At 41.7% G+C, this 11522-nt stretch overlaps 1 protein-coding gene across 1 annotated transcript in view; it reads left to right on the forward strand.

Annotated features, from left to right (window-relative positions):
* LOC120053413 (yjeF N-terminal domain-containing protein 3-like) overlaps window positions 1-7739 on the forward strand; it is a 108553-nt gene extending 100814 nt beyond the window's left edge. Inside the window, exons 4-6 of the mRNA XM_039000536.1 lie at window positions 5697-5810; window positions 6050-6200; window positions 6893-7739. Of these exons, the coding sequence (XP_038856464.1) occupies window positions 5697-5810; window positions 6050-6200; window positions 6893-7089 (462 nt within the window). The 3' untranslated portion in view covers window positions 7090-7739. The remainder of the gene's footprint in view (window positions 1-5696; window positions 5811-6049; window positions 6201-6892) is intronic.
* Window positions 7740-11522: the final 3783 nt, after the last annotated feature.

Below are 11522 nucleotides of genomic sequence, written 5' to 3' on the forward strand. Positions count from 1 at the left end.
ACATAGAGACACCGCAACACTACATAAAGAGAGACACCGCAACACTACATAAAGAGAGACACCGCAACACTACATAAAGAGAGACACCGCAACACTACATAAAGAGAGACACCGCAACACTACATAAAGAGAGACACCGCAACACTACATAAAGAGAGACACCGCAACACTACATAAAGAGAGACACCGCAACACTACATAAAGAGAGACAACACTACATAAAGAGAAACCCCGCAACACTACATAAAGAGAGACACTCTCACACTACATAAAGAGAGACACCGCAACACTACATAAAGAGAGACAACACTACATAAAGAGAGACAACGCAACACTACATAAAGAGAGACACCGCACCACTACATAAAGAGAGACACCGCACCACTACATAAAGAGAGACACCGCACCACTACATAAAGAGAGACACCGCACCACTACATAAAGAGAGACACCGCACCACTACATAAAGAGAGACACCGCACCACTACATAAAGAGAGACACCGCAACACTACATAAAGAGAGACACCGCAACACTACATAAAGAGAGACAACGCACCACTACATAAAGAGAGACAACGCAACACTACATAAAGGGAGACAACGCAACACTACATAAAGGGAGACAACGCAACACTACATAAAGAGAGACACCGCAACACTACATAAAGAGAGACACCGCAACACTACATAAAGAGAGACACCGCAACACTACATAAAGAGAGACACCGCAACACTACATAAAGAGAGACACCGCAACACTACATAAAGAGAGACACCGCAACACTACATAAAGAGAGACACCGCAACACTACATAGAGAGACACCGCAACACTACATAGAGACACCGCAACACTACATAAAGAGAGACACCGCAACACTACATAAAGAGAGACACCGCAACACTACATAAAGAGAGACACCGCAACACTACATAAAGAGAGACACCGCAACACTACATAAAGAGAGACACCGCAACACTACATAAAGAGAGACAACGCAACACTACATAAAGAGAGACAACGCAACACTACATAGAGAGAGACACCGCAACACTACATAAAGAGAGACACCGCAACACTACATAAAGAGAGACACCGCAACACTACATAAAGAGAGACACCGCAACACTACATAAAGAGAGACACCGCAACACTACATAAAGAGAGACAACGTACCACTACATAAAGAGAGACACCGCAACACTACATAAAGAGAGACAACGCAACACTACATAAAGAGAAACACCGCAACACTACATAAAGAGAGACACCACAACACTACATAAAGAGACAACGCAACACTACATAAAGAGAGACACCACAACACTACATAAAGAGAGACACCGCAACACTACATAAAGAAAGACACCGCAACACTACATAGAGAGACACCGCACCACTACATAAAGAGAGCCCACTCTACAACTCTCACACTACATAAGAGAGGACACTCTCACACTACATAAGAGAGACACCCACGACACTACATAAAGAGAGACACCACGACACTACATAAAGAGAGACACCACGACACTACATAAAGAGAGACACCACGACACTACATAAAGAGAGACACCACGACACTACATAAAGAGAGACACCACGACACTACATAAAGAGAGACACCACGACACTACATAAAGAGAGACACCACGACACTACATAAAGAGAGACACCACGACACTACATAAAGAGAGACACCACAACACTACATAAAGAGAGACACCACAACACTACATAAAGAGAGACACCACAACACTACATAAAGAGAGACACTCTCACACTACATAAAGAGAGACACCACAACACTACATAAAGAGAGACACCGCACCACTACATAAAGAGAGACACTCTCACACTACATAAAGAGAGACACCGCAACACTACATAAAGAGAGACAACACTACATAAAGAGAGACACCGCAACACTACATAAAGAGAGACACCGCACCACTACATAAAGAGAGACACCGCAACGCTACATAAAGAGAGACACCGCAACGCTACATAAAGAGAGACACCGCAACGCTACATAAAGAGAGACACCGCAACGCTACATAAAGAGAGACACCGCAACACTACATAAAGAGAGACACCGCAACACTACATAAAGAGAGACACCGCAACACTACATAAAGAGAGACACCGCACCACTACATAAAGAGAGACACTCTCACACTACATAAAGAGAGACACCGCAACACTACATAAAGAGAGACAACACTACATAAAGAGAGACACCGCAACACTACATAAAGAGAGACACCGCAACACTACATAAAGAGAGACACCGCAACACTACATAAAGAGAGACACCGCAACACTACATAAAGAGAGACAACGCAACACTACATAAAGAGAGACACCGCACCACTACATAAAGAGAGACACCGCACCACTACATAAAGAGAGACACCGCAACGCTACATAAAGAGAGACACCGCAACGCTACATAAAGAGAGACACCGCAACGCTACATAAAGAGAGACACCGCAACGCTACATAAAGAGAGACACCGCAACACTACATAAAGAGAGACACCGCAACACTACATAAAGAGAGACACCGCAACACTACATAAAGAGAGACACCGCACCACTACATAAAGAGAGACACTCTCACACTACATAAAGAGAGACACCGCAACACTACATAAAGAGAGACAACACTACATAAAGAGAGACAACACTACATAAAGAGAGACACCGCAACACTACATAAAGAGAGACACCGCAACACTACATAAAGAGAGACACCGCAACACTACATAAAGAGAGACACCGCACCACTACATAAAGAGAGACACCGCACCACTACATGAAGAGAGACACCGCAACACTACATAAAGAGAGACTTAAGACAACAACATAGCATGGCAGCAACACATGACAACACAGCATGGCAGCAACACCACATGACAACAACATGGTCGCAACACAACATCGCAGCAGCACAACTTGGTAGCAGCACAAAACATGGTACACACATTATTGGGTACAGACAACAGCACAAAGGCAAGAAGGTAGAGACAGCAATACATCACGTGAAGCAGCCACTACTGTCAGTAAGAGTGTCCATGATTGAGTCTTTGAATGAAGAGATGGAGATAAAACTGTCCAGTTTGAGTGTTTGTTGCAGCTAGCTGAAAAGACGAGCGACTCAGGGATGTGTGTGCTTTGGGGACCTTTAACAGAATGTGACTGGCAGAATGGGAGTTGTATGTAGAGGGTGAGGGCTGCAGTAGGTATCTCAGATAGGGGGGGGAGTGAGGCCTAAGAGGGTTTTATAAATAAGCATCAATCAACCAGTGGGTCTTGTTACAGGTTTTCAGAGATGACCAGTTTACAGAGGAGTATAGAGTGCAGTGATGTGTCCTATAAGGAGCATTGCTGGCAAATCTGATGACCAAATGGTAAAGAACATCTAGCCACTCGAGAGCACCCTTACCTGCCAATCTATAAATTATGTCTCCGTAATCTAGCATGGGTAGGATGGTCATCTGAATCAGGGTTAGTTTAGCAGCTGGGGTGAAAGAGGAGCAATTACGATAGAGGAAACAAAGTCTAGATTTAACCTTTGCCTGCAGCTTTGATATGTGCTGAGAGAAGGAAAGTGTACCGTCTAGCCATACTCCCAAGTACTTGTATGAGGTACTTGTATGAGGTACTTATCACTGTGATTGTAGCCCATTAGCGGTGGGGATCACGGCTGGTCATCGTTTAATATCACAAGTCACAGGTGTCTGGCTTTCCACTCTCCCTAAACGTCTATCATTAATCATTAATGGTGTAATTTAGTCATCCCAGATTCCAGAGGGCTAGTAGGCTTACAGCGCTGTGCTAATCAGAGGGTTTTTCTTTATTTTTTAACTATTTTCTACATTGTAGAATAACCGTGAAGACGTAAAAAATATGAAATAACACATATGGAATCATGTAGTAACCAAAAAAGTGTCAAACAAATCAAAATATATTTGATATTCTTCAAAGCAGCCACCCTTTCCCTTGATAACAGCTTTGCACACTCTTGGCATTCTCTCAACCATCTTCATCAGGTAGTCACCAGGAATGCATTTAAATTAACAGGTGTGCCTTTTTAAAAGTTCATTTGTGGAAGTTCTTTCCTTCTTAATGAGTTTGAGGCAATCAGTTGTGTTGTGACAAGTTAGGGGGGGTATAAAGAAGATAGCCCTATTTGGTAAAAGACCAAGTCCATATTATGGCAAGAATAGAGGCTTCTAAACAGCTTCTATGCATAGTCACTTTAATAACTCTACCTACATGTACATATTACCTCAACTAACCGGTGCCCCGCACATTGACTCTGTACCTGTATATAGTCTCGCTAATGTTATTTTACTGCTGCTCTTTAATCATTGTTATTTTCATTTCTTATTCTTATTTTTTATTTTTTAACTGCATTGTTGGTTAGGGGCTCGTAAGTAAGCATTTCACTGTAAGGTCTACACCTGTTGTATTCGGCGCATGTGACAAATAAAATAATGAAAGAGAAACAACAGTCCATCATTATGTTAAGACATGAAGGTCAGTCAATCCGGACAAATTCAAGAACTTTGAAAGTTTCTCCAAGTGCAGTCACAAAAACCATCAAGCGCTATGATGAAACTGGCTCTCATGAGGACCGCCACAGGAATGGAAGACCCAAAGTTACCTCTGCTGCAGAGGATAAGTTCATTAGAGTTACCAGTTTCAGAAATTGCAGCCCAAATAAATGCTTCACAGAGTTCAAGTAACAGACACATCTCAACATCAACTGTTCAGAGGAGACTGTGTGAATCAGGCCTTCATGGTCGAATTACTGCAAAGAAACCACTACTAAAGGACACCAATAAGAAGAAGGGACTTGCTTGGGCCAAGAAACACAAGCAATGGACATTAGACCAGTGGAAATTTGTCCTTTGGCCTGGAGTCCAAATTTGAGGTTTTTGGTTCCAACCGCCATGTCTTTGTGAGATGCGGTGTGGGGGAACGGATGATCTTCGCATGTGTATTTGTGCACACTTAACCAGCATGGCTACAACAGCATTCTGCAGTGATACGCCATCCAATCTGGTTTGGGCTTAGTGGGACTATCATTTGTTTTTCAACAGGACAATGACCCAACACACCTCCAGGTTGTGTAAGGGATATTTTATCAAGAAGGAGAGTGATGCCTCTGATGCCTCATCAGATGACCTGGCCTCCACAATCACCCGACCTCAAACCAATTGAGATGGTTTGGGATGAGTTGGACCGCAGAGTGAAGGAAAAGCAGCCAACAAGTGCTCAGCATATGTGGGAACTCCTTCAAGACTGTTTGAAAAGCATTCCAGACGAAGCTGGTTGAGAGAATGCCAAGAGTGTGCAAAGCTGTCATTAAGGCAAAGGGTGGCTATTTGAAGAATCTGAATATAAAATATATTTTGATTTGTTTAACCTCACTAGGGTATGTGGGACGGTAGCGTCCCACCTTGTCAGCAGCCAGTGAAACTGCAGGGCGCAGTTTTGATTTGTTTAACACTTTTTTGGTTACTACATGATGCCATGTGTGTTATTTCATAGTTTTATGAATGTGTTTCATAGTCTTCAGTATTATTCTACAATGTAGAAAATAGCAAAAATAAAGAAAAACCCTTGAATGAGTAGGTGTGTCCAAACTTTTGACCGGTAGTAGTATTTTCTCTCTCTCTCTCACAGGAGTATGAGCCAACCATCTACTATCCCAAACGCACCCCCCACACCATTCAACAGGACTTCACAGTTCAGTGTGAAAAGATGGACATCCCATTCCTCTCCTATCTCCCAACAGAGGTGAGCAACATCAAAAAGGATCATACGACATTAAATGTTAATGTCAAGTTTAATTCAAGTATTCATTTGTGTCTTATACATTTTATAGACACAAATTAATCCTTAAATTAAACTTGACATCTGCTAGCGTAACTGACTTATGAAAGTGCACCTTGCTGGAGCTGTGAGAACAATGTAAAGCTCTTGTCTAGATGCTGACCAGAGTTTGAGTTGTAGTTGTGTTATGGTTGTGTGTTCAGGTGCAGTTGATCAACGATGCCTATAACCTGGTGATCGATGCCATCCTGGGGCCAGAGACTGACCACACAGACGTGAAGGAGCCCTACGCTGGCATCCTAGTCACTCTGAAGCAGGTCAAGATCCCCATCGTAAGTGTGGACATACCCTCAGGTAAGGCTGAAAGCTATGCTGCACATTCAACATGTACCAGTGTTGCACAAATGTACAGAAATTTGCCCAAAACAGGATTTTAGCTCTGAGCTAAACACGAGTAAGCCATACAAAATAAAAGCCTGTACATGCTCCACCACAGGTGGCACCTTGATTGGAGAGGACGGGCTCATAGTAATGTCTGAAACGAAGTCAATGGAATGGTATCGAACTCATCAAACACATGGTTTCCATGTGTTTGATACCATTCCATTTACTCCATTCCAGATATTTTTATGAACCATTCTCCCCTCAGCAGTCTCCTGTGTGCTCCACAATTCACCGGGCCATATTTGCAGCTGTGATAGCCTTTGTCAGGTCAACCTCAAGTCATCCTCAACACTACCGAGCTGTAGAGACCAACCTGGATGGACTGAGATAGTAAAGCATATAGCTAAGTGTAGTATATATATTTGGCCATTATATCACACCCTCTCCCCATTTAACTTGTTCTGGAATGCTGCTACCTGGCAGGTTTCTCATCTGTAAGATATGAAATGCCGATTAAAGTTGAAAGGAGAAGATCAAGTGAGATACTCACGCTCTCCATGATGTTATGTCACGTGACATAGTTAGTAAATGTCAGCAGGTTAGTTGTCCCATCAATGGAGATGGAATTCAAATGGTGATCATCATTTCCCTGTTTATTAAAGGTTGGGATGTTGACCAGGTGACCTCAGATGGGATCAACCCAGACGTCCTGATCTCGCTTATGGCACCAAAGAGATGTGCCACCAGTTTCACAGGGAAGCACTACTTGGCGGGACGCTTCCTGCCTTATGACATCCAGAAGAAATACGATCTGAACCTGCCAGAATATCCAGGCATAGACTGTGTTATAGAATTGTAAAATCTTCTGTACACCCTCACCAGTCCTCATTTTGGATAAATATGGATAATATATTCACGTTTTGTATTTTATAGATTGTTACTGTGCTTTATCGTTCATGTGCTATCTCTCCAATGGGTGTAGACTAGAGCAGGTTTAGCCTTACCCAGAATTCACTCTGTTTGCTCAAATACAATAGAAAAATGGTATTTAGAATCTGTGGGAGGTCTGAGTTGTATGTCTGTTTTGGAAATGGTTTGAGGAGTTTCCATGTGAGTTTCCATGTGAGTTTCCATGTGAGTTTCCATGTGAGTTTCCATGTGAGTTTCCATGTGAGTTTTCATGTGAGTTACCAAGTGAGTTGCGTCATTCTCATTTTTGTGATTGCTTCTTTGCAAAGTTCTGAGATGATCTTTCTCCTTCAGCAAAAAACGATGAATGTTGTGCGGAAGAGGTGTTTTGTACCTTCGAGTTAACTGCTATTTTTTATGTATTATTATGTTTTGAGTTCTGTTTTTCTTATTGAAGAATGCTTGGATTTTGGGTCAAACTACTTTCTAGCAGCTGCATATTATTATTATTATTTTTTTTTTAAATAATTGTCTACACTACTGCATTTCCTTAGTCCAAGTAACACCTGTTCGTTGATTTGCAGTTAACTCTTTGTCCAATAAAATCTCATTTAACAACTGTTTTGATTCCGATGTGATTCGATGTAAGAAAGTAGGACATATGAAAGCTGACAAGATTAAAGGTAATCATGACAGTACATCTTCCACAGGAGTTACAACTTTGTAGAGTCTAAACTGTGTTGGTGGATAAAACTGCCATTATGCTTCATAACATCAGAGATCACACAGTAGGCTATGCAAATCCATGCCAAGCCTCAGACATTGTTAGAAGAGATCAGGCAGGAGATCAGACGGATGATATTACATGCTGAATGATTTCCTCAATAATTCTCTCTAAATCCAGAGTCGATGGAGTGGAGTCAGAACTTATGAACTAATCACACTGCAATTCTGCATTTGAGAGAATGTTTTCATATTTGGGATGCTACAGTAAAACAATCTGTCTCTGGTTTATTGATTACAACTGAATTAAAATATATACGCTGATTGTACAAAACACCTTCCTAATATTGAGTTGCACCCACCCCCTGCCCCGTCCTCAGAACAGCCTCCATTTTTCAGGGCATGGATTCTACAAGGTTTCTAAAGTGTTTCACAGGGATGCTGGCCCATGTTGACTCCAATGCTTCCCACAGTTGTGTCAAATTGTCTGGATGTCTTTTGGGTGGTGGACCATTCTTGATACACACAGGAAACTGTTGAGCATGAAAAACCCAGCAGCGTTGCAGTTCTTGACACACTCAAACCGGTGCGCCTGGCATCTACTAACATAACCCGTTCAAAGGCACTTAAATCTTTTGTCTTGCCCATTCACCCTCTGAATGGCACACATACACAATCCATGTTTCAATTGTATCAAGGCTTAAAAATGATTATTTAACCAGTCTCCTCCCCTTCATCTACACTGATTGAAGTGGATTTAACAAGTGACATCAATAAGGGATCATCTCTTTCACCTGGATTCACCTGGTCAGTCTATGCCATGGATAGAGCAGGTGTTCGTAATGTTTTGTACACTCAGTGTAGAATCAATGTTGCAAACAAGTGTAGTGCAAGCTGGGTAGTTAGTTGATGACGAGTGTCTCTCATCATTTTGACCTGACTCTGAACATGTTTATAATAGGCCTGTGAATGGATGTAAGTAGGGTACAGGACGATTTATGTACTCGCTAATGTATTTATGCCAAAGCCTGCACTGTCCTCTAAGTGTTAGTACTGTGCGCATTAATTCATAGTGTATTTATACCAAACCCTACACTGTCCTCTAAGTGTTAGCACGGTGCGCATTAATTCATAGTGTATTTATACCAAAGCCTGCACTGTCCTCTAAGTGTTAGCACTGTGCGCATTAATTCATAGTGTATTTATACCAAAGCCTGCACGGTCCTCTAAGTGTTAGCACTGTGCGCATTAATTCATAGTGTATTTATACCAAACCCTACACTGTCCTCTAAGTGTTAGCACTGTGCGCATTAATTCATAGTGTATTTATACCAAACCCTACACTGTCCTCTAAGTGTTAGCACTGTGCGCAAGAAGTCATATTGTATTTATACCAAACCCTACACTGTCCTCTAAGTGTTAGCACTGTGCGCAAGAAGTCATATTGTATTTATACCAAACCCTGCGCTGTCCTTTAAGTGTTAGCACTGTGTGCAAGAAGTCATATTGTATTTATACCAAACCCTGCACTGTCCTCTAAGTGCTAGGACTGTGTGCAAGAAGTCATATTGTATTTATACCAAACCCTGCACTGTCCTCTAAGTGCTAGGACTGTGTGCAAGAAGTCATATTGTATTTATACCAAACCCTGCACTGTCCTCTAAGTGCTAGCACTGTGTGCAAGAAGTCATATTGTATTTATACCAAACCCTGCACTGTCCTCTAAGTGCTAGGACTGTGTGCAAGAAGTCATATTGTATTTATACCAAACCCTGCACTGTCCTCTAAGTGCTAGGACTGTGTGCAAGAAGTCATATTGTATTTATACCAAACCCTGCACTGTCCTCTAAGTGCTAGGACTGTGTGCAAGAAGTCATATTGTATTTATACCAAACCCTGCACTGTCCTCTAAGTGCTAGGACTGTGTGCAAGAAGTCATATTGTATTTATACCAAACCCTGCACTGTCCTCTAAGTGCTAGGACTGTGTGCAAGAAGTCATATTGTATTTATACCAAACCCTGCACTGTCCTCTAAGTGCTAGGACTGTGTGCAAGAAGTCATATTGTATTTATACCAAACCCTGCACTGTCCTCTAAGTGCTAGGACTGTGTGCAAGAAGTCATATTGTATTTATACCAAACCCTACACTGTCCTCTAAGTGCTAGGACTGTGTGCAAGAAGTCAGAGTGTCGAAATGTTAATCCCATAACATACAACGGCGTTAAACCTGTTAAGCGCAAAGAGCCAACCCACAGGGCACACACTGGTTGAACCAATGTTGTTTCCATGTCATTGCAATGGCCAACGTGGAATAGACGTTGAATTGAGGCTTTTGGAATACATCTGAACATTTAATGCTCATATTTTTCATTCTGTTCCTTTGCATTTTCTGAGAGGCTCTTTCTCATATATTTAAGTGAGAATGTATTTTTCTAATGTTTAATTGATGGTATTCAAAGTCTTCAAAGTTCAAAGTCTTTAGAGGGTGGAAGAGAATTAACAGATAATAACCGATACTAATATCATATTGAGGAGACCAGAGGAGGCCGGTGGGAGAAGCTATAGGTTTTCATACTTATGTTTGAGGTGTTCTATACCGTTCCATTTATTCCATTCCAGCCATTACAATGAGCCGATCCTTCTGTAGCTCATCCCACCAGCCTCCTCTGGAAGAGACATGTTCTATTACAGTTGATTGGTAGGCTGTTCTGGATTTCAGTGATTTAGAACTAAGGGTAGAACATCTAAGTAAGAGGGCAGACTAGTGCATATTATTTTCACAGATCTGCATGGAATTATCCCATCTGCCTGAGGGAATTTTACGGAATAACTCCTAAACATCATTACAATTGCTGATGATGTATTTGCAACTAGTCAGTGCATTCTATCTCACAAGCATGGCTCTGTGTGTTTTGAAGTGAGTGTTTGTTGAATGGCATGCCTTATGATGCCACTTCCCTCTTTGGCAGAGAAGCATCGGGCAATCAGCAGTTGTTAAAGTTACAAAATCTAACCAGAAGTTGACCATCTGGCATTGTCATGCTGTCTGCGAGTACACAAACGATGTGAAGCTCTACTCTAGTGCCACGTTCAAGACAACTCGGAACCTCCGAGTTAAAATAAGAGTACTTTTTTTGCGTAGCACTGCCTATTGGTTGATTCTGACAATTTCCAAGTGGTAAACTCGGAGCTCATCTTTCTTTCAAAGTCGGAAATTTCTGATTTTCAAAGTTCCGAGTTGTCTTGAAAGCACCATGCTGGCTTCACATGCTCGTCAGAAATGGGAAACTAGGAAGCGGGAAGTCATAAGTCTGACATGATTGTGAAGTGCTTTAGAAGTCGGAACAATTCTGCAACCAATAAGATTTTAGCTAGCTTGATAAGCTATCTAACGTTGATAATAAATAATAATAATAAAGTTAGCTAGCATAGACAATATGGTCAACTAGCTACATTCTCCATATTGCTAAGGTTGTACTTGAAAAGGTTAAAGGTTAGTGGTGAAACGTCGCAACTTGGCAACAGAATTTTCTTGGAACTAGGAATTTCTGATAACTCAGATAGCACGTGAACTTGGCAATAGTCATGGACTCCGACAGGGAGAGAACAAGCCTTTTTATACTGAACAAAAATATAAATGCAATATGTAAAGAGTTGG

Source organism: Salvelinus namaycush, chromosome 9 (assembly GCF_016432855.1).
Source record: "Salvelinus namaycush isolate Seneca chromosome 9, SaNama_1.0, whole genome shotgun sequence".
Lineage (NCBI taxonomy): Eukaryota > Metazoa > Chordata > Actinopteri > Salmoniformes > Salmonidae > Salvelinus > Salvelinus namaycush.